Source organism: Ceratotherium simum, chromosome 5 (genome assembly GCF_057802395.1).
Source record: "Ceratotherium simum simum isolate JZ-2026a chromosome 5, ASM5780239v1, whole genome shotgun sequence".
Classification (NCBI taxonomy): Eukaryota; Metazoa; Chordata; class Mammalia; order Perissodactyla; family Rhinocerotidae; genus Ceratotherium; species Ceratotherium simum.
The window spans coordinates 16,013,786-16,038,026 of NC_141904.1; the positions used below are offsets into that span (position 1 = coordinate 16,013,786).

The following is a 24,241-nucleotide window of genomic DNA, read 5'->3' on the forward strand; positions in this document are numbered from 1 at the left end:
GTCTTGACATGAGTACAGCCATGTTTGGCCGCTCCATTGACCTACAGCCACCAGCACAAAAAGAAATATAACAGCTGCTTTCTGCGTGGTGGGAACTGGCCCTTCTCCCACGGAGAGAGTTACAAGTTGTAACATTTCAAGGCTCTTGGAGCGTCGTAGCCCAGGATGGACTGGCCATCTGTGCCGGGCTAAGATGATAACCAAAGAGAACAATGCACGTACACAACTACTGGGCTGGGACATTAGCCAAGGGGCTCAGTGCACATATGCCACTGATAACCATTTTGTGCATGGGAACACTAGATGCTTCCTCTGCAAACTCTGTAACTGCTTATGTAAACTGCTGGAGACTGAGACCAGGTGAGAGTTCCACCTGTGGAAGGGACGCCTTGCCCAGGACGTGTGATCCTTGCCCAGCCGTGTCGATTGACAGGACTCTCCCGGCAGTGGGGCGTGGATGTTGTGAGTAATTGATTTACTGTGAAGTAATTGATCTGATATGTTCTCTTTTCAGTCAACCTGGTGTTTCTCTTTCCGGTTGATTTGTGTCATTTCCCTTCAGTCGATCTGGTGTTTCCCTTTCCGATCGATCTGATGTTTTTCCCTCCTATTATATGACCTATTCGGATCTGCTGCTATCTCAGCCGATGTGGATGTTTTCCCTTTCCAGTCAAGCTGATGTTTTTTCCCTCTTATTTGACCTATTCAGATCTGTTTGCGGACTATCGCCTTTACTATCCTCTATATAATAAAATATACCTTCAGTCCATTTGTTTGGAGTGGAAAGTTTCTTTTACGTCTCCGATCGAATCCCCGAACCTCTCATAACAAGAGGGAATGACCAGCTACAGCGGAGGCAGCCCCTTTACAGTCAGGGACTAGCTCAGTGTCTGGTGCATGGTTGGGCCTCAATAAATGCATATGGCGGACATGGGAAGACAACAGAATAATGGAGAGAAATTTCTATATACTTATATATGCCAGCAAGAATAGATGGGCACTGGGACTAATTGTGAGAGGGATTCAAACAGAGGAAAGTCCAGGATCATTTCTGGGTTCTGGGCCTGGACAGGTGACAGAGGAACAGTGGCCCCAGGGTGGAGGGGCAGGGAAGAGGGAGGAGGGAGTATGATGACCAGTGTAGTAGTATGGTCTTTATTTTGCAAACTGAAAATATGTTTCCAGTTTAAGCCAGATATAAAATTATATGTAACACATACTCTTCATGAAAGAGTCAAACAACGCATTAGCACACGAAATGGTTGAAAGGAAAAGATCTTCAGCAATCTCATCCTCCCGGAGAGAGCTCACCAGGTGGAGAGAGGGTGTAGGCCTCTGTCTTGTAGGAGAAACACCTGGCTGAAGCAGTTAGATTGTGCCCCCCTCTGGGCTGGCTGGATGGGGCCCAGGAAGTGGGGGTGGAGACAAACCAGCCCGGAGGCTCCAGAGCTGGGAGGGGTTGTGGGCCTAAGAAGGAAAGCACAGGCCTTGCCCGTCAATCCCTTCATGCCTCAAGAAACTTCCTCCCTCTGTCCCTTCTCTGAATGACTCTCCCTGACTCTTTTCCTCGATTGGTGGGGGAGAGGGGTAGGAGAGGTTTCCAGAGGCGGGCCCTGCATGAACATGCTGGAAACCACTGATCACTCTCTGGGGCTGCGGCCTCCCTCCAGGTCGCGTATTGTGGAGCTGGCTGAGCCATTCACCTCTGCGCAGACATTTGGCTTGAAGGGAAATCAATACTATTATACCCATCCTTCCTTCCTCGTCAAGGTTTCCTCTAGGAAAGTGGGATCTCCAAGCCAATCAGTGTATAGAGTCATTGATCATTCTTGTTACACATTTGTATACTGCTCTTGAGAAAGCTGAACCAATCCACTGTCACCAATTTCCCTACAGCTCCGCTGGTACTAGAGATATATATATGGAGATATATATCTATATGTGTTGTTGTATTTTCTCAGATGAGAAGACTGAGGACCAGAGAGACTAAGTCACTTTCCCCAGGGTCATTCAGCTAGTGAATGGCAGCTGGGTCCAGTTCTAGAGGTCACATCTCCTAACCCCCACTCAGTGCTCTGTCTGCCTGACAGTGGCTTCTAGACCTTCTAGACACGACAGGCTCTTCCTACTTCTCTTGTCCTTTGTTCATGGAGGAGAACAGATCCACAGCCTTTCCCCTCATGGCTCTGTGTCACGCAGACCAGTTTTCTCAGCTTCACTGGGCCCTTCCCCAGCCTGCTAGCTCCAGGCCCTGAAAAGCTCCTCAGAAGACAGCACAGCCATGGCACAGGCTTCCACCTCTTCTCTTCTGCAGCTGACTAACTTCTGGGGTGAATTGGTTATTTTCTGAAAAATAATTTTCATGAATATTCATTAGATGAGTAGTAGCAATAGTAGTTGAACAGAATATCACAAAAATCCCAACCATTTGATTCATAACTTTCAAGCAGCAAAAAAGCCCACAGGCAATTCTAACCTCTAGATCAGGGGCTTCCAACGTTTACTGAGATCATCTCTCAGTTCTCCGACCAGCAGATCTCTTGGGGCCCTGCTTCCTCGGTGCTCCTCTGATGGTCCCCTACCCCACAAAAGCCCAGACGGTAATTCTGGTCAAAAAAATCTAACCTTCTTCCACCAGAGAGCTCTGAAAATAACGACCTGGTCTGAGATTCTCCACAGAGAGCACCTAGCAGGTGCCCAGTCCAGAATGGCACTCCACGGACGAGAGTTCCTTCCCACTCATGTTTTGTGTTCCTACCAGCAACCGCAATACATGATCATAACTGGCTGTAAAAATGCACATATCAGCTTTTCAGAGGGACTCTCCCAACTGTCACTAGCCTGCTCACCTCGACCCAATTCACTAGGTTCTTCTGCAGTTCATCTCCCACAGCCCTTCCCATCGTCACTCCAAAGAGTGGGACGTGGGTACAGACATAAACAGGCACAACGGATCCTCCATCTCAGTGCCCCGGAGACGTCAGCTTCATCGAGTCAGTTGCCCTTGATCTTTGTTTGTAAAGAGGCGCGGCAGGGTCTCACTCTCAGTGTCCACAGGCAAATATCGGGAAAGAACAATATACGAGAGGGCTCCCTGAATGCGAATGTCACTGTGGAGCCCACCTCCAATTCACTGCTGCTGGTCCCGTCAGATTCTCAGGACCCGGGCTGCCTAAATCTGCAGTGTTACACCTGATTATTTTTTAAATTCTAGGGCAGCCCTATCTAATGGAAATATAATGTGAGCTACATAGCAATTTAAAATTCTCTAGTGGCACACACATTTTAAAAAGAAACAGGTGAAATTAATTTTAATAATATATTTTATTAAAAAATAAATAGCATTTCAACATGGAATCAATATTAAAATATTTTACATTCTCTTTTTGTACCGAGTCTTCAAAATCCATTGTGTATTTTATATTTACAGCACATCTCAGTTTGCACTAGCCACATTTCAAGTGCCCAATAGTCACAGCCAATAGTGGCTACTGTATTAGATGGTGCCGTTCTAGAACATTAAAGTAAAACGGCATAATCTCAGAATTTCAGAAGGGGCAAAACTGTTGCCCCACGGGTTAGGACAAACTTTCAAGCAAGGTTCAGCTGATTTGTTTTTATTTGAATTAGTTTTCTTTCTTTTTTTTTGTTTTTTTTTTGTGTGTGTGTGTGTGAGGAAGATCAGCCCTGAGCTAACATCCGATGCCAATCCTCCTCTTTTTGCTGAGGAAGACTGGCCCTGGGCCAACATCTGTGCCCACCTCCCTCCGCTTTATATGGGACGCCGCCACAGCATGGCCTGACAAGCGGTGCGTCAGTGCGCGCCCGGGATCCGAACCCGGGCCGCCAGCAAAGGAGCGCACGCACTTAACCGCTACACCACGGGGCCGGCCCCTGAATTAGTTTTCAACATTTAAAAATCAGGAGATTTCTCATAAAAGTCTGGATTTCTGGATTCTCGTTTAAATCTTGGAGCTCTGGTAGCACAGGCTCACATTCTCTCTTGGCAGCAACCTGCTAGAGCTGAGAAGCAGCCCACCATCTCTCCCCATGGAATTACATTCATCGCACTGCACATTCTTTTTCTTTTTTTTTTTTTTTTTTTTTTTTGGTACCTATCTGGGCCCCAGAGCCATCTGAGTTCACAAACTCTCCTTTCTATAAAGCACACAAAGTCATACTTGAGATGGTCCATTGAAGAATGACTAACTTAGAGCCATCTTTATGCTTGCTACCCACAGTGGAAGATGACAGCAAGGAGAGAAAGAATCAAGTCACAAAAAGGAAAGGAAGACCCGTTAGCACCTAAGCCTCCGTCCCCAGGAAGCAATTATGGATGAAAGACAAGGAAAAGAAATTATATTTTAAAGTAGGGACTATACACTGAGCAGTCTTAATATAATTTTCTTTGCATATGTATTTCTGCTTTAGACTGTTACTTGGTGATATAAACTTGAATGAAAAGGCATTCTTAATGGTATATTTCAGAGTGCAACCATCACCAACTGTAAAATTATAGATGTAGACATGAAATGTTTAATCCAAATATATAGATTAAACACTTACAAACTCAATAGGGCTTTTTGAAGAATTGTCAAGGATTTCCACTTGGTAATTTTTCATGGTTTAATTGGATTTTGCAAGAATGGCTGGAAGTTGCTTTTTAATAGTTTAGGGGATTATCTATAACTACGAAAATGTTGAAGTGCAGTGAGGCTGTGCTAGCATCAAGGCTGAGAGGGGGAGATGGCAGTGGTGATGCTCCAGAACCAGTTTGGGATTTAAGGGACACTAGTGATCTATTTCTCATATAGCACTGTGGGAAATGCATATTCTCAGAGAAATGGTCCACCTTAAAAATCTAGGGAGAAACAGAATTAAAAGCCTTATGGAAAGGAATGAACGCAGGGGCAGACACTGGAACGATGTAGGAAGGATAGTAAAGGAGAACAGAGAAGCAAAGGTAGCCACAGGTAGTGGCATCTACCTTCCACGGATGAAGGTGGTTATAGTCTCATAGAATCTCCTTGTTTCTGGTCTCATCTAAGTTGTTGGTTTTCTCCAAAAGGTATTTTTAGGGTGTGGCTCACAATGCATTAGGATTCCTAGGAGTCCATGCCATTTGAGAGCTCCTTGTGCACCTGAAATGCTACAAGGAACGGACCCTTTACATGGTCTTTTCCTGGCCCTTTTCTCTGTTGCTCACTCACAAGGCACTGAGTCTTAAAAGGATGCTAGTGCCCGTGATCCTGAGGTAGAGAGGAAACTCTGCTGGGCTGCTGAATGCAGGACCAGAAGAGGAAAAAAGAGGGAGGGTGTTAGGAATGGAATGGCCTGTGTGTAGAGGGTAAGCATGGGTGACAGAGTTGAGAGGAAAATCACAAAGGGTGACAACTTGATGGAGTCCAGCTAGAGAAGGCTGAGCTCTTCACCACGTGTGGAAGAGAAGAGCCAGTGACCCGCCCAAGCCAGGAATGCTCCCCTACCATTGTCATCATTTTGGCTTGGTGCAGGCATGCCTCTTTGATTGCAGGATTCTGTTTCTACTTATGGCAGAGGGGCACCAATCAGATCAATCCTCCTATGCATAACAACTTCAAAAACTGACCGAAATATAAAACCAACTTCCTTAAGTCACCAGAGAGCAACCAAAAGTTGACACTTGGCAGAAGGGAATGTCACTGGGTGAGTTTCTCAGTTTTTACAATTCTTGTCTGAGGGTAGGTCTCTCTTGGTGCCATGAACAGTAACAGTCTTCCCAGCTTGAAGAACCAGAAAACAGACAGGAGTGCAAACACAGAAGTTAGAAAGTGAGAGGACCAGAGTTAAGTGTTAATGGACTAAACATTCCAATTAAATGGTAAAAATGGTTGGAATGGATTTACACACACAAAAAAAACCCAACTATATGTTGCTACAAAAACACACTTTAAATATGAGGACACAGGTAAGTTTAAAGTAAAAATATGGAAAGGATACACCATGCAAACAGTAAACAAAAAAGGCTATATTGATATCAGGATAAGGAATATTGCTAGAGATAAAGAGGGACATTTCATGATGATAAAATACTCAGTTACTCAGGAAGACATATCAATCATACGTATGTGTGCACCTAAAACAGGGCTTCAAAATATAGGAAGGAAAAATTGGCATAAAAGGAGAAACAGACACATCCATACTCATAGTTGGAGATTTTGTCTCACTCTCAATGACTAATAGAACCATACAAAACGTCTCAACAGTATTATCAAACATTTTGACTCAACTGGTATTTATAAAACACTACCCCAGCAACTGCAGAATACACCTCCTTTTATGCTTCAGGGAACTTTGAGCCCCTCAAGTTCTTGCTGAAGGGGATTGAGGCCACCCTGTCCCCCATGTTTGAGACACCACATTGCCCTAGGTTTAGCAGTAAACCATGTAGTCATTCAGAGTGGGCTGGAGGGGAATTGATGAAAGTACACGGGTAAGCGCTATGAAGCAGGGAAATGAAATGAGTCAATATATGTAAAGCTTTAGAATGATGCCTGGCGCTTAACTCTGTACCAGTGTCAAATAAATTATGACCACCTGGGAGTACTGGAAAGAAGAAGAGAGCTGACATTAGGAGAGCAGGGCAGAGGAGTTTCCTAAAAGACTGTGTTACCAGGAGGATGATTCCTCCTGTGTAGGGAGAGCATAGCCCATCTCTCAGGGCCATGCAGACGTCACAAGACTGACTCCTTCCAGAGTGACTCCAGGCTGATGAGGAACTACAGGAATGGATAGGTTGCAGGTTCTGGTTGCTTCTGAGAAGGGGACTGCTAACTCCCTCCTCCCAGGAGAGAACTGTGGAAATCCCTGAGTTGTCAGGGATGGGTTTGTTTTTGTTTGTTGTTGTTTTGTTTTGTTGGGGCTGCTTTGTGTGTTGAGGTCTAGGGGGGTTGGTGGGGGGACATAAGAAGCAGCCAGATGGGACTTGGGGAGCTGCCGGAGGCCTGCTCTTGCTTTTCCCCACCCTGGCATGGACATACAGGGCCTATCCCCACTCTAGAGACTCAGACCTCTGGTCCAGCGTCCTCAGGAGTAACATAAGAATTCTGGGCTTGTGAGGAGCTGAGAAAACATGTGCGGACCCCTCATCTTGGGTAGTCACTGGGCAGGTCCAGATTGTCCCCCTGCCCCCGGGCAAAGGCAAAGCACAGTCCAGGCCTCCCACATGCACCTCACTCTGAGAACCAAGGAGGCTCTTAGTGTATGAATTGAATATGTTGTGTCAGAACATATTACGGGATGTAGCTGCTGTTATAATTATGAGAAGGGGCCAAGAATGCTCAAAGGCCACTCCGGAAGGCTAAGACTGTGCATGACTCCTGAGATGCCAAGCATCCTGGGCTGTGCACACCTGCTCTCTTGGCTGTGCCAGGTCCTGGGGGCAAGCAGCACTGGCCTGATGGGAGCCTGAGGATAGTCACCACTCCCTGGTGAAGGGAGGTCTCTCCCAGCCCCTCTGATCCCCTCTTTGTGCAAATGCTTGTAAACCCACAAACGTGTGCCCATGCCCAACCAAGGCCCAAATTGCATCTGGTCAGTGTTGTGCTGAAAGGAAAAAAGAACATTACCAAGGTGTCGGGGAGCACCACCACGGGGCAACAGGAGTACCGGAGCAGCTGACCCATCTTCCAGATGGTGAACAGCACAACCACAAGGATCAGCAGGAAGCCAGCAAATGCAAACAGGGCCAGTGCCAGGGAGAGTGTCTCTCCTGGAAATGAAAAGATAAGGACAGGCTTAGGAGACCACAGTGAAGATGAAATCTCCAGTCTTGGGCCTCCCTCACTTTCCTGGAGTTGGCGCTACACATTGGCCAAGACGGCAGATGCCAACATCTTGAGATTTGATGTATGTCCTAGGACAAAAATTACCATCGTTAAAAGCATTTTTCTAGAATCCAGATTAAGGCTTGGTTTCCAGAAAGCCCCAGAGAAGATAAGGATCTTTTTCTTGGGAAGGGAAGGGAGGAGCATCATCTGTTAAGCCACTAGCTGTGTTTGCACGTACCTTGGCACTGCTGCCAGGAGGGCAGAGTGCCAGGCCCCAGGCAGGATGAGGGGGAGGCGCTGAAAGAGAACAGCACAGAAGGGAGCTGGGCGGTAACTGAAAACAAAGTGTGTTTCACAATTTGCTCTTGGCCTCGATTCATATTATGGGGAAAAATCCTGGGTTCAGAAAACAGTCACACAATAACTATGATAGATCAAGCCCCTACTGTGGTTGAGTGACTTACCCCCAGGTCACATAGGTAGGGCTGACTCCAAAGCCCACCGGCATTTTACTAAGAAAATGTATCAGAAGGTGCCAGGTGTGAGCATCTGGAGCTGTGGAAGGGGGATGGGTTATTTTTCCCTCTCCCTGTTCTGTGTAACCTGGAACAACTCATTGGCCCCTCTAGGCTGGGCTGCTCACCTGCATTGTGAAGGGAGGCACAGCCAGTGAGGCTGCAGAGAAGCTGCTGGTCTCACATATGTGGCTGGGGGCACTGTACTTTGTTTCAATGCTTTTGGAAAATCTTTTGGCAGTACACATCAAGAGATAAACAAAGGTTCATACCCTTTCATCCACTCCTATGAGTGGATTCCAAAAAATAATTCCAAGGAAAGAAACAATTATTTGCATAAAGCAGTTCATAGCAACATCTGGACTAGACCAACAGCCTCATAACCAGTCTCCCTCTCTGCCCAAACTGTGTACCTACACCCCCACCACCACCCCAGGCGTGCTCTGGTGTGTTTTCTTCATAGCACATGCCACCAAGGGAAACTATCTCCTTTGTTTACTTGTTTGTAGCCTGTCTCCCCAACTAGAGGATAAGCTCCATGAGGGCAGGGACTTCCCAGCTGTATCCCAGTGACTAGGCTGCCCTTGGCACCTAGTTAATGCTCAATTGTTATTCATTGAATGAATGAATCAATCAATCAATCAATGAACATCATCTTCAAAAGCAAAAGGAAATGATCTAAAACATGGAAATGATCTAAATATCCCAAAATAGGAGATGATTAATATATTATGGGACATCAGCATGGTAGGTTAGGAATTGAGCTATTAAAACGAGAATTAGGATATATACAAGCTTGTTCACTACAGCATGGTTTGTAGTGGTAAAAGACTGGAAAGCATAGAATATACCTATTCACAGGGGGACGGTTACGTATATTTTGGCACATCCATATATTGGCTTATTATGCATCTTCTTTAAAAATGAGGTAGATCTTAGGGCCGGCCCGGTGGCGTAGTGGTTAAGTTCGCACACTCCGCTTCAGCGGCCCCAGGTTCGCGGGTTCAGATCCCGGGCACGGACTTGTGCACTGCTCATCAAGCCATGCTGTGGCGGCGTCCCACATATAAAATAGAGGAAGATGGACACAGATGTTAGCTCAGGGCCAATCATCCTCAGCAAAAAGAGGAAGATTGGCAACAGATATTAGCTCAGGGCTAATCTTCCTCACACGAAAAAATGAAGTACATCCATATGTACTGACATGAAAATGTGTTCACAATATACTAGTAAGTGAAGCCAGGCAAGGCGCAGAAGAGTGAGCACAGGAGAGTCCCATGTGTGCCTGTGAGTACTGGTACCACACCACGGCTGGAAGATTAGCCAAACTTGCCAAAGGAAACCTCCTGAGTGGTGTGGGGAGAATGGAGAACATGTATCTCTTACTTTATATACTTCTGTATTGTTTGAATTCTTTAACAAGCTGGACATATATGGTTTTAAAAAGTAGTATAAAATGATAATCGAGAATGTACATGGAAAATGTTATGGATATGGTATTTGTGGAAAAGCAGGCACAAAGTGTGTGTGCAATACAGTTACAACATGTGTCTACACATGGGCAACGATGGAAGGATGACACCCCTTTAGAGGGCAATTTGGGAACAGTGGTCAAAATTCAAATGCGTATGCCTCTGACCAAGCAAGTCTACTTCCAGGAATTTATCCTTCAAATGTACACACACCAGCAAAATGATCTGTGTACAAGGTAATTAATTAAAGCATTGGCTGTAATAGCAAAACACTGAGAAAAAACTACATTCCCATCAATAGGGGATGAGTTAAATTAGTTATATGTGCACACAATGGAATACTATGTAGCTGTAAAGAAGGATGAGGAAGTTCTTTATAGATAGGGAAAAAGCTACAAGATATATAAAGTGAAAAAGACAAGATCCAAAACAGTGCATAGAGTATGCTACCATTTGTGCTAAAAAGAAGGGAAATATATATAAATATACTCTCATTTACTTGTATATGCATTTAAAAGTCTTTAGAAGGATATATAAGAAGCTAATGCCTATGGGGGAAGGATAGGAATTATAAGGATGGGAAGAGGAGAAGAAAGGAGAGTTTCTATGTGTATCGTCATATTTTTTGAACCATATAAAAGTACTAAATATTCAAATTAATTTTTTAAAGACTAAAAAGTTATACACAAAAATGTCACTAGTGGTGACAGAGTGGCAGAGTCATGGGATGTGGGGTTTTGTTTTGTTTCTTTTCAAAGGGTTTTTAAACATTGTGGGTTTTTAGACCACAAAAAATTCAAGGGAAAAACTTAAGTCAAACAAGAGGATTCTACAGACTTTCCATAAGGTCTCTTCCAGCTGAAAGCAGCTGTGATATACAATGGGGTGCCTTCTCACAAGGTCTGACTCTCATGCCCCTGGCTGCCTCTCTGGCAACCCCGCTGTGATTCGCAGGCAGTTGCCATCTGGGAAGCCAGCCTTGCAACATCTGGCCCCGGCCTAGGGAGCTTTCAGGGGGAAAGTGTTCCAGACAGCTGCTCAAGTGCCCCCCACCCAGGCCCAGGGTGGACTCTCGCCTCTAGGGGAATTAGAGTGAAGCACACTTTCCACAGGAACCCACCCAGCCTGGGGGGCAGGTCAGTGAAACCAGGGGAGACTCAGAACCAAAGGAACCCAGCAGGCAGCCGGGCATCCACCAGGAGGTGCTGTCACCCGCGCAGGGCTCCAGGGAACAGACAGGCCGACCTTACCCTGCACCTTGACACATTCCACCTGGCTGAAGGCGCTGTGCCTCCCAATGGCCTTCGCGAACGTCTGGGCCTTCACACAGTAGGCAGCCCCCGGCTCCGTGGTTTCCAGGTGCACTGGAATGCCCCCGCTCCTCACCGTTTTGACGTGCTCCTTTAGGAGACCAGAAAACAGTTACACCCTGAGAGACACAGGACAGGAAAGGGCAAGAAGAGCCAGGGAAGGAAAGTGCAGATATTTCCCTTGGGGGATGCATGCGGAATGTTCCCTGTCATTCATTCATTCATATTTACTTATTAAGCACCTACTATGTGCCAGGCTCTGTTGAAGGCACTGAACAAAACAGACAAAGTCCCTGCTCTCGTGGAGCTTACATGGGGAGACAGACAGTATATAATACACGTCAGGTGGTGATAAAGGCTGTGAAGAAAGAGGAAGCAGGGCAAGGAGGCAGAGTGATGAGGAGACACTAGCCAGTGTGGTTAGCGAAGGCCCCTCGATAGGGTCACATGTGGGCAGAGACCCAAAGGTCAGAAATCTGACTGAGCCAGGGCCTTGGCATGGCCACTGCTGCCAGGGGGATCAGTGCACAGGAGCACTGGAGCGGGTGGGCAGTGCTTCCCCAGGCATCCGTCCATCCACCCATCTGTCCATCTATCTGTGCACCCCTCCACCCGCATCCACCTGTTGAGGCCTGTGCTCCACATCTGAACCTGTGGAGGCTTGTCTGGGCCAAGCCCAGATGACTCAGGGTACATGCTCCTCTCTCAGCACTGGCCCTGCCAGTTACCAAGGGTGGGGAGTGGGCCCCATCCCAAAGAATCTGAGGGAGCTGCATGCTCCCCCATACCCAGGTTCTGATATGTCCCTCGCACCACTCCACCTGCATGGCTGGCAATGCCATGTCCTGCCACTGAGCCCTGGTCCAGCAAGAGTAAATACTGGAAACCATTGTTATTGCCTGCCGCACCTTCCAGGGGAAGCTACCCACCCCACAGCCCCTGATGAGTAGGTGGTAGGGCATGTGCCCTGGACCCCTGATGCTGCCTTGAGGCCTGGGGTACCCCTGGCCTGAGAAGGGTCCATCAGAGGCCAGCCAACAATCTGAAGCGACCCCTAAGCTTGGCCTGATAAAATGAGCAGAACCAATCGGATTTTCTCTCCCAGGAATTTGGTCTTGGGAAACTGAATGCCTGGAGCTTGAAGCAGGGACAAAGGGGAGAGGACACAGCGAGAGGAAGTCAGGCCTGAGACTACACAGCCACAGGCACGTGTAGGAAGCAGTGATAAGGGATCGTGGGCTGGGTGTAAGCTGGGGAGAGGACCCACCAGAGGGAATCACGGACTCCACAGGCGAGTGTGCCTGGGTAAGTGAGGCTGTGCTGCAGCCTGGCTCTGGGCCAGCTCTGTCCATAGATTCTGTGAGAGCCCCTTATTGCACCATATTAATCCTTATGATAAAGCCTACTTTTCCTTGTGCTGACTGGGGCGGGCCTCACCACCATGTCAGCTTGGACAGGGCCCACAGGTCTCACTGCCCCGAGTGCCTGCTCAAGCTCCACTCCTGCTGCTGCTGCTGCTGCTTTGGCCATTCGCTCTGGGGGAACTGGCCTCCCACCCATCCCAGCCTAGAGCAACCCCACAGGGAGGGGCAGCGCCCCATCTAGGCATTCTTGGTGACCCGCTGGCTCATAATTAGACAGGTTTATTCCTAACTCCTGGCTCTCCGCCCCAACTTCTGCACCCTGCCCAGATACACCCTCAAGAGGTTTGTGCCAGCCCCACATGCTTTTGAAATCATCCAGTTGATCTGGAACACCCTGGTCTGCTGCCCCTAAACATGCTAGGGAGAATGGCTGAGAAGACAGGCTGATGAAGGAGAAGAAATGCATTGAAAAGATATTGTGGATCCAACTATGTTAGCATTTAAGGAAGGAAGCAGCCCCCATACTTCAGCAAATCTGGCCTCACAAGGCTCCTAGCCAAGGCCTGGGTTGGACCAAAACAATTCTTTGAAGAGGAGGATTGTTAGCCTACTCCCATCTCTCCTTTCCCACCCTTCACCTAGGCCACCCCAGACAGTGAGCACTGCAGGGGCCTGCTTTCCTCACCCACCCCGCAGACTCCTTCCCTGAAGCCTGACTTAAAGGCCACGGCCAGAAGTCTCACCTTGGCACCAGGCTCCCTCCTCCAGTAGGCCACAAGGAACTCAAACTGGGGCCCCAAGTCTTCCAGCTCAATAACCAGGTGGAAGCCATTCTTGGTGACTTCCATCCTAGGTGGGGTGAGGATAGCTGTTGGCAAGACAAGGGGAGAATCAAAGCCAGCCCCAGACAGGATTGATTTCTGTCCCGGGAGACCATGGCCAAGTCATCGTTGGGAACATGCCAGGCTCGTGGGGAAGGGAGGGGGTTGGATGTAGCTTCACAGCATGCGGGAGCATGTACACCAATACTCGCTTGTACTCAGCAGGTGCTCAGTAAATGCTTTTTGAACGATGAGCAAATGAAAAAAACCAAATGCCAAAGACTTACTACAATTCCTTTTTTCATTCCTCTCCTTGTCTATAATAAAGTCCTCTGTTCCTTCTTCAGGAGGCACACATACTCAAGAAAAGTGACTATAATACTCAGGTAAACATGATCTCTTTCTGTTTTAAAATTTTATAATCTGTGCTCCTGTTTTTACTTTTTTGGCAGAAATTGCTCCTCACCTTGGCTCATCTAAGTGAGCAGATGCTGTTTCTTAATGCTTGCCAAACAGCTGCATGAGCTCAGGTCCGTACCGAACACAGTCAGGGCCAGTCTTTGCCCCTTGGGAACAGACATCCTGGAAGGGGCAGGTGTGTCCGTATAGCTCACATAGATCAGAGATATGTACTGGCTGCTGATGACTTTCAAACCTCAGGAAATCAGCAGCCTGTGGATGGGTTGGCCATTCTATTCTTGGCCCAAGGATTCTTCATCTCATATCCTTAATGAGGGATCTTGGAAAGTCAGAGGATTTTACATATTCCAATAATCAACTCTAGAAATTACAGCTTAAGCACAAACACCATCTTTCACATTGTTGGATCCCAAACAGAGAGGCCAGCAGCCCCCCACAGATACTTTCCCAACAGCAGACAAAGAGCAGAAGGGCCCGCATAGGCAGCCTCTAGTCCCTGGCTACTGATGGTGGATCCATACTTGCCTCTCAGATCCAGACACTGCAGGACCAGAAGGGCCACCTCAATGGCTGGCCTTGGCTTGGGAGGTAGAGTGGGGTGTGTTCTAGGCTAAATCTCCCTGCATTAGAGTCAGTGAACACTCAGAAGAAAGGCAGTTCCCGGAGGGAGTTTTCAGAGAGCAAAGCATTTCCTGGCATTCGAAGAGCTGCCTAGACAGGGGAGGGAGGGCTTGGGAGTCAGGGACCAGCTGTGCAAAACATACCCAGCTCAGAGTCTTCATACGATCACGCAGCATGCTAGAACTACCTCTGCAACATCTCCAGAAGGAAAAGAGATGTTTGAATCCTCCAGTTTTAAGTCAAAGATGATTAGAATTGGATCCTCTGATCTCCATCTTTATTGAGAATAGAATTTGAGTAAATAACCTAAAGTCATTTCATTTCAGAGAATTTTTTGACAGTGTTGGGGCAGGAACCTCTGTCCTATGCACTCTGCGTACTTATCTCATTTAATTCTTCCAGCAAGCTTAAGAAGGTAAACGCTATTCCTTTTGTGCAGATGACGTAACTCAGCCTCAGAGAGGTTAAGTGCCTAGAGGGACACAGTTAATGGCCAGAATTTGAGCCCACGTCTTTCCACATTTCTAAACTCTGCTGTATGGGGTGTTTAGCCTCTCTGCTAGTGGATCTCAAACCTGGATGTACATGAGAACAACCTGAGGGGAATTTTAAACTCCCAGTGAACAGGACACACAGAGATCGTTTAAATCAGACTCCCTGGGGATGGGCCCCAGACATAAGTGGTTCTAAAGCTCCCCTGTGATTTGAATGTGCATTTGAGGTTAAAAACCTCTGTTCTCAACAAGGCTTCCCTTTAAGAGTAGGAGATCCTTTCCAGAAGAGCCTTCAAACAAGTTTTTCACCTGCCTGGGGAGTAGTCGGGGTGGCCTTTTTCAAAAGCAAAAGAGCAGACTTAACTAATGCCATTAGGAATCACGATTCCATCCTAGCTCCGTAGCTAACTCCACCTGCACAGGGGTCATACAGGACTGCATCTTCCGCCTTCTGGCGCAGGTACAGAGACTCCTGTTCCTCAGCTCTCCTCAGCAAGACCTTTTTCTCTTTATTTTGGCCTTCTCAAGCACAAGTTGTTACCACACACTGCTGCCCACATAGTTTTGTAGGCACTTTCTTATCTCTATCTGACCCGTGCCTTCCTTTCCAACAACAGCTACCAACCCCCAGCAATGGTCTTGGCTGGAGCCCCGTCCCCCAGTAACCAGAGGAAGGCGGTGCTGGGTACTGCCTGGGCATTGCGGGCAGAGGCAGAACCGCATCACCCTCCAGCGCCCCTCAGCCTCCCCCAGTGCCTGGTACTGGGATCCCACTGCCTCCACTGTATCCTCCCAGTGCCTGGGGAAAGAGGCCTAGGCAGAGGAGCCCACATTCTGCACCAAAATTCCTATTGGTATCCCATTCCAGTGGTCCCATTCCTGCCCCCACCTCTTCCCTCCTCTGCTCTCTGGCTATCCCTAGGGCAATGACAATAATCATACTTACCAGTAGCTGAGTACTATGACTGGGAAGCACTGCACCGAGCATTTACACATTTCATCTCAAATAGTCCCCATGACTACCCAGTGAGGCAAACTGTTGCCCTTCTTACAGATGAGGAGGTAGGGACCCAGCTATCAAGTGACTGAGCTGGGATTTGAACCACATCTGTCTGACTCTAGAGGGCCAACTTCTCTTTGAAATCTATCTTCACCTTCCTCAGCCCCTTCCAGCTTGGGGTCCCACACATTCCTGATTTCCACCCAATCTCATACACTCCTCAGTAACCTCTGACTCATACCTTTACTGTAGCTGCTGCCCCAAACCGTCCTTTGTCCTCACTCACAGCAGAGGATCTTCTGCCACATCAAGAAAACAGAAGTCATCAAAGGCCTTTCCTGCATCTGCAAACTGGTCACATTATCGCCCACACCTGTCTCAGAGTAGGAGCTGCCTTGCTCCTTCCCACCTCAATCAGTACTCCATCCTGTAGCCTGAGCCCCATCCCCACTGTTCCATGAAGCCACTTTCTCAAGGACCCATTTAGGGCCCTCCTTCAGGCCTATCAGCAGCTCTTCTATTCTTCCCTCCATGACCCTCCACCTACTCACAAAGTGGGTCTTTCCCTCCATCCACTTTTTAAACCCAGAGGTTTCCCAGGATCTTGTCCTGGGTCCTCATATCTTGTCCCCAGACAATCTCATCTGCTCTCAAGCCTTTAGCTATTAATTTTGTGTTGTGTGTCAGACCTTGACCTGTCTGAGCCCCAGGGCCTGATTTCCAACTGCCAGTCAGACATCTGTGGCATGATATCTTGTAGGAATCTCAATCTCAAAGAGCCCAAAGCCAGGAGTGTGTCCTATTCCTCAAGACCAGTTGCCCCTCTTGGGTTCTCTGCCTTCGATGACATGCTCACCAACCCCAATTGGGGGCTGGACACCATCATTCTCTCTCCCCACTCCATCTCCCAATAACTGGTACCAAGCTCTGTCCTTTTTAATTGTGCCATGCCCCTGGAATTTTTCCTTTCTTTCCCATCCCCTCCCCAACTCCTAGGGTCAGGACCCACCTGGCTCAGATGGACTGTTAGAATCCCCTCCACCCTCTTCCCCTACCCTGCAGGCTTGTCCTACTCCACTGTACCATCCACGCAGCAGACAGTGATCGTTCTGTAAGACAGACCTGGCCTAGACTGTCTCTTCCTCCATGACCACCCTCTACTGATTTGATCAAGCTTCATGTCACAGCCCTTCCCCATGTGACCAGCTGCTTCCTCACCCCTAGCCATCCAGCCCTTGCTCATGCTGTTCCTCAAACACACATGCCCTCTCACACACTGACCATTCCTTGCACTCTGCCATATTTGGCCACTTGTCTAGATTCTTCTCTTACTTCTTTCTCAATCATTTTCCAGGTACTATTGCTATAGAAAAGTTATTTATTTCTCAGTGACTGTTTGTGATGGCTCTGATAAATGTATAGATCCTATTGCACAAAGAAGGTGCTCACATAGGCAACAAATATGGGGTTAATGGGGCACAAGATGGGAGGCAGTATAAGATTTATGGAGGCACTACCAGGGCAGAAAGAAGCAGTTCTCGCCTCGTCTCCCCGCTTCCAGAGCAACCTTCCTCCCAGGTTCCCCACCACCGGCAGACTCTGACAGAGACCATCAGAAATGACTTCCAGTCTCCTTCAAAATGAGAGAGAGGGCATGTGGGAAGCAGTTGGCAATTTTTTAAATGAGTTGTTTGTATTCACAGTACTCTGGCTTTGCAAGACTAATTTGATGCTAAAAAGAATCCAGAAAGTCTCAGTGACTATGATTCCTGAAGGGGAGGCTGGTGGGGTGGGAGAGTAAGGAGAGAAGTGCCTTACTTGAGTTTCGATTAAAGGGGTGCTTCAGGGCGCTCCAGGCTGAAGTCTGTGAGCCCAGGGTGGCCCTGACACGGAGGTTGTATGGCACAGTGGCAGTGATGTCATCAGTGATGTCACACTCAGGATCTTCCGTGGGTGAGCACCAGCTGCTGGGGATCCAGATGTGGCTCATGTACAGGCTCTCATACTCTCTGGTCACAGACAAGAGGGCACAGCGTCACTCCAGCTCCTTCCACCCAGGCTCAGTGATGGCTGCAAGTAACTGCCTCATTCACCTACTTTTTATGGATCAGGAAAAGAAGCATTTGCTCCACACTCAAGTTCCTCCACTCTCCTTCCTCACCAACCATCCATTCTTCCTTACTCCATTTATCACAGACAAGGGAAACCTAAGCATAAACCCCACTCTGTCCTGGTCTCTCCATCCATGGTCACCCCCCAATCTCAGCCACTGTCATCCCTTGCCTTGCTGTGGTCTCCTGACTAATCTTCCAGCTTCCACTCCCGCCAATCTTCAAACCTTTCACCACTCAGCAGATCATGACATTTCTCTCCTTAATGGCTTCCAAAGCACTTAGAATGGAATCCAAACTCTTCCCTATGGACTACAAGACTCTCTGGCCTCTCTCACTCTGCCCCTAAATGTGATGTTCCCTCCAAGCTGGCCTCCTTGCCATTCCTCCAACATGCTGAACTCTTTTTAACTTAGGACCTTTGACTAGCTGTTCACTGTGTCTCAAATGCTCTGCCCCTGCTGTTCACATTGGCTGGCTCTTCCTGTCCCTCAGATATCGGCTTAATTATCACGTCCTCAGACAGACCTTCCATGACCACCTAATAAAAAGGAGCCACAGAGTCAATTCTCCATTGCATCAGCCTTTTAGCTTCCTCCTAGCACTGATTACTATCTGAAATTGCCTAGAGCAGTGCTGCCCAATAGAACTTTCTGTGATGATGGAAATGTTCTATATCAATTGTGTTCAATACGGTAGCCACTAGCCACCTGTGGCTATTAAGAATTTGAAATGTGTCTAGTATGACTGGGAAACAGACATTTTAATTTAATTTAATTTTAATTATGTGTCTAGTGTCTACCACATTGGACAGTGCAGACCAACTGTATTTATTTCTTTACCTTTTCACTGTCTGTCCCCTCCTCTACATATAAGCTTCCTATATCCAGAAACCTTGTCAACTGTACCCTTGAGCCTAGAAGAATGTCTACACATGTAGGTGCTCAGATTGTATTAATTGTGTATAGTATATCGAGCACCTTATGTGTTCCTGTTGCTCTTCAACAGCTCTGAGGGCCCGGACATCTGGAGAAGAGAGAAGCCTGATTGGCCCCGGGGCCAGCTGACCTTTAGGGTCACGATTTGTTTTGGCTCCTAGGGACAAGCTCTTAGGAAAACTGAGGTCTCCCCCATCCCCAAAGGATCTGAGTCTCCAATGATTTATCCACGTTAAGTCAGAGTCAAACTGATTTCTTAAGGTTTTCTTTAGCATTGGACAATGGACTCACTATTGAAAAGAAGCTCCAGCAAAATGCATTTAAACAAATTTGTGTTCCCAGAGAGTTTGCTGTCAAATCCACAGGACAATTTCCCTTGCTTCTTCAACCCTCCCAATGCCCATGCAGACAGAGGAGGCAGATCATGGGAAATAATCCGTCTCTGGGCTTGCAAAGCCTCCTTGAGCTCTGGAATGAGGGCTGTGCCTCCAGAAATCAAGTGCCATCTAAAGAAGAAAAACTAAAAAAACAACTCACCCCTGGTACTCGACAGAATAGTCTATTACTTCTCCAGGCACGATCACTGGGCTCCACGTCAAGAGATGCTTCATGTTGGTTGATTGCACAGAGAGGTTCTGAGGGGCAGGCAGAACAGCTGCTCCATCTGGGATGGAGGCAGATAGACAGGCTGACAGGTGGGCTCACATCGGGGGGGGGGGGATGACACAGCTTCAAATTAGTTTCTAATGAAAGGCCTCATGTGTTTACGAACCAGAAACAACTCTAATTTCATCATGCTTGTGTTAATGCTAAACTTTTGTTATCATCATTGTAATTCTGCCTTTGGTGATAAAATGGTATATTAATAGTAATAGTGGGCCAGCCCCGTGGCTTAGCGGTCAAGTGCGCGCACTCCGCTGCCGGCGGCCCGGGTTCCCACCAGGGCGCGCACCGACGCACCACTTCTCCGGCCATGCTGAGGCCGCGTCCCACATACAGCAACTAGAAGGATGTGCAGCTATGACATACAACTATCTACTGGGGCTTTGGGGGAAAAATAAATAAAATTATTTAAAAAAAATAGTAATAGTAATAATGGCTAATATTATCGGGCACTTAACCATGTTCTGTCTGGGCTATGTGCTAGATTGTTACACTATTATCTCATTTAACCCTCATGACCATACTGGGAGGTAAGGACCGTTAGTTTCTCCATTGTACAAATGAGAAAATAACAAAGCACGTTATTTACAAACTCTTATGTCTGATCCACCTAGAGGCAGGCTTGACTCTGCCACTAACTATGTGACCTTAAGCAAGCTGGGTAAACCTGAGCCTCCCACCCCTACATGGCAAACCCATGCAGGCTCCCGTCTGCTTCTCTTCAGCTCCCTCTGCTGCTACCGCCATCCTTGGGACCAAGGCACAACGTTTCATGTACCCAGCAAGGCCAAATGGGGCATCAGCTGCCAGCTGGGAAGTGCAGGCTCAGGTCTGCTGTGGAAGGAGTCCAATCCAGATGGGCACCGAGCCAGCTCAGAGACCACCCCAGACAGACTGCAGGCCCCTGAGCCACTTGGGCCACAAGCATCTGCTCACACAAGTGTGTGTGGTGTGCCCAGAGTGTGCATACAGTGGGTCTATGGTTTGCACACAGATTCAAGGAAGCCTGTGAAGCTGAACCTGCACTCGTTAGGACGTTGGGCAGCCCCGGGGCTCATCCTTGCGTGTAACCCAAGGTGCAGTCCGGCTCTTCTGCTGTGGTCCTTCTCCCCCGACTTTCACACGCTCCCCTTTGAATGCCCAACACCTGCCTCTCTTGGCTCTTACAGTCACCAAGATAACATCTTATCAACAGCATAATGTGTAGGGGGCTGGGGCCCTTGCCTGGGAGTTTTCATCTCTGTGCTGTCTCTGGATTGGCACCTGCTATTCGTTTTCAAACCCTGTGACCACTAGGGGATAGGGGGCTGCCTGGGACACCCCGCCTGGTTCACTTGCTTCTTCTCTAATGTAGGACTCTGGTGATGCACCTCCATCTTGCTCTCAGAATCCCCGGGCTGCGCTATGAGGAAACACCTGGGGTACCACAAGGGAGGCTTTCTGCCCTCCCCACCCTTAACTTTGCAGTCACCCAAGGGATGAAAAGGAAAAGGGCCAGCTGCAATGCACAGGAGGGCGGGGCATGGTCCTCTCTGACATCCTTCCTCGGTAAAGTATACAAAATATTTCTCTAGTCAGATATGTGGGGAATATAAAGCTATGTAAATATAAAGCTATAATTTGTAATTTTAAAACTCTCAAAAATGGAATCTCCAAGCCCAGATGGTTTCGCTGGAGCTACCAAATATTTAAAGAAAAATTAACACCAATTTTATACAATCTCTTCCAAAAAATAGAAGAGGAAAGAACACTTTCCAACTATTTTATGAGACCAGTATTACTCTGATACCAAAATCAGACAAAGATAGTATATATTTTAAAAGACAAAAACAAAAAAACTACAGACCAATATATCTAATGCACTTAGATGCAAAAATATTTGACAAAATATTAGCAATCCAAATTCAATAATGTATAAAAAGGATTATATATCATGACCAAGTGACGTTTATTCTAGGTATGCAAGGCTGGTTCAACATTTGAAAATCAGTTAACGTAATCCACCATATCAACAAGCTAAAGAAGAAAAAGCACACAATCATATCAATTGACAGAAAAAACATTTACGAAATTCAGCAACCATTTGTGATTTAAAAAACAGACTTCTCTTCAAGTTAAGGACAGCAGAGAGTTATCTCAATTTGAAAAAGACCATCTACAAAAAACCTACAGCTAATATCTTCCTTAATGGTGAAAGACTGAATGCTTTCCCCCTAAAATCAGGAATAAGGCAAGGATGTCCACTCTCACCACTTTTGTTCAACACTGTATTGGAAGTTCTAGCAACTGGAATAAGGCAAACAAAAGAAGTAAAATGCATTACAGATTGGAAAGGAAGAAATAAAACTCCCCCTATTTGCAGATGACATGATAGGCTATGTAGAAAATCCCATGGAATCTGTTAAAAAAAAAACCTCCTGAAACAAATCAGTGAGTTTGGCAAATTCATGGGATACAAGATAAACATAAAAAATTAATTGTACTTCTATATACTAGCAATGAACACTTATACACTGAAATTAAAAATACTGTTTACAATCACTCTCCAAAAATGAAATACTTAGGTGTAAATCTAACAAAACATATCTAGGATTTATATGTGAAAAACCCCACAATGCTGTTGAAAGATTTCAAAGAAAACCTAACTAAATGGAGAGACATACTGTGTGCATGGATTGGACAACTCAATATAGTTAAAATGATAATTCTTCCCAATTGATATGCAGGTTTAACACAACTTCTATCAAAAGCCCAGCAAGGTTTTTTATAGATATAACAAGCTTTTTCTAAAATTTATAAGAAAAGGTAAAGGAACTAGAATAACTAAAACAATTTTGAAAAAGAATAGAGGGAGGAATCAATCTATCCAATTTCAAGACTTACAGTAATTAAGAATGTGTGATATTGGCAAAAAAAATAGACACATAGATTGATGGAACAGAATAGAGAGCCCAGAAATAGACCCACACAAATATGCTCAAGTGATTTTTGGCAAAGGTACAAAAACCATCCAATGGAGGAAGTACAGCCTTTCAACAAATAATACTAGACCAATTGGACATCTGCAGGCAAAAAAAAAAAAAAGGAACCTCAACCTAAATCTCACACCTTATGCAACAGTAACTCAAAATGGATCACAGACTTAATGTAAAATATAAAGCTCTAAAAATTTTAGGAAAAAACATGGGAGAAAATCTTCAGGTTTAGGCAAAGAGTTTTCAGACTTGACACCAAAAGCAAGATCCATAAAAGGAAAAGCTTATTATTGGACATCATCAAAATTGAAATCTTTTGCTCTGCAAAAGAGTCTGTTAGGAGGAGAAGACAAGCTACAAAACAGGAGAAAATATTTGCAAACTACGTATCTTACAAAGGGTTCATATCTAGGATATATAAAGAACTCGTAAAACTCAACAGTAGAAAAGCAAACAATCCAATGAGAAAATGGGCAAAAGACATGAAGAGATGTTTCACTGAAGAACACATATAGATGGCATATAAGCACATGAAAAGGCGTTCAACATCATTAGCGATTAGGGAAATGCAAATTACAGCCACAATGAGATAGCACCACACAGCTATCAGAATGGCTAAAATTTTAAAAAGTGACAAAATCAAATCCTGGCGAGGATGCAGAGAAAGTGGATCACTCATAGATTACTGATGGGAATGTAAAATGGTACAGCCACTCTGGAAAATGGTTTGGCAGTTTCTTGTAAAACTAAGCTTGCAATTACTATACAACCCAGCAATTTCACTCTTGGGCATTTCTCCCCCAAAAATGAAAACTTATATCACACAAGATCTGCACACAAATGTCCATAGAGGAACTGGAATCAGCCCAGATGTCCTTTAATAGGCGAATGATTAAACAAACTGTAGTATATCCATCCATGGACTACTGTTCAGCAATAAAAAGGAACAAACTATTGATACATACAACAATGTGGATGAATCTCCAGGGAATTAAGCTGAGTGAAAAAAAGCCAGTCCCAAAAAGCTACATACTGTATGATTCTACTCATCTAACGTTTTTGAAATGATAAAATTTGAGAAATGGAGAACAGATTAGTGGTTGCCACGGGTTAGGAAGAGTGGGGAAGTGCGGGTAGGAGGAAGGAGGGTACAGGCAACAGGAGGTATTGTTGTAATGTTGGAACTGTTCAGTGTCTTGACTGTGGTGGTAGTTACGCAAACCTATACACACCCTTGCGTGCACACACACACAAACACAAATGAGTACAGGTAAAACTGAGAATATCTGAATAAGATGGGTGGAGTGTATCAATGACGTCAATATCCTGGCCCTGATATTATACTATGGTTTTGCAAAATACCGTTGAAGAAACCGGGCTCTCTGTATTATTTCTTACAACTGCATGTGAATCTAGAATTACCTCAACAAAATTTCAATTAAAAAATACAACCATAATGTCATCACAGCTAAAAAAAAATAGCATTAATTCTGATTATCTGAATGACAGCATACAATTTAAAAACTCATGATGGGGTAAACTCAAACAGGATGAAATGTACCTAGGAAAAATGTAAAGTTCTATAATTAGATTCAGTCAATTAAATCAGTGAAAGAATCCTGTTTTGGGAGGGAAACCTGATGATTAGGACACTCAAAGCTTTTTTTTTTTTTTTTTTTTAGGACACTCAAAGCTTTAAGTAACACACTCTGAGGTTGAATTCTGGGTA

The 24,241-nt window shown here is 46.0% G+C and overlaps 1 protein-coding gene across 1 annotated transcript; it reads right to left on the reverse strand.

Moving 5' to 3' along the window:
• Nucleotides 1–1,159: 1,159 nt before the first annotated feature.
• Nucleotides 1,160–20,284, reverse strand: IL20RB (interleukin 20 receptor subunit beta). Its single transcript, XM_087431661.1, has 7 exons — nt 20,224–20,284; nt 19,412–19,538; nt 17,644–17,834; nt 13,213–13,337; nt 11,046–11,196; nt 7,608–7,750; nt 1,160–2,346 (listed from the first exon to the last, which is right to left on the reverse strand). Exons 1-7 carry the CDS (start codon nt 20,282–20,284, stop codon nt 2,239–2,241), a joined length of 906 nt encoding a protein of 301 aa, XP_087287787.1. The 3' UTR covers nt 1,160–2,238.
• Nucleotides 20,285–24,241: the final 3,957 nt, after the last annotated feature.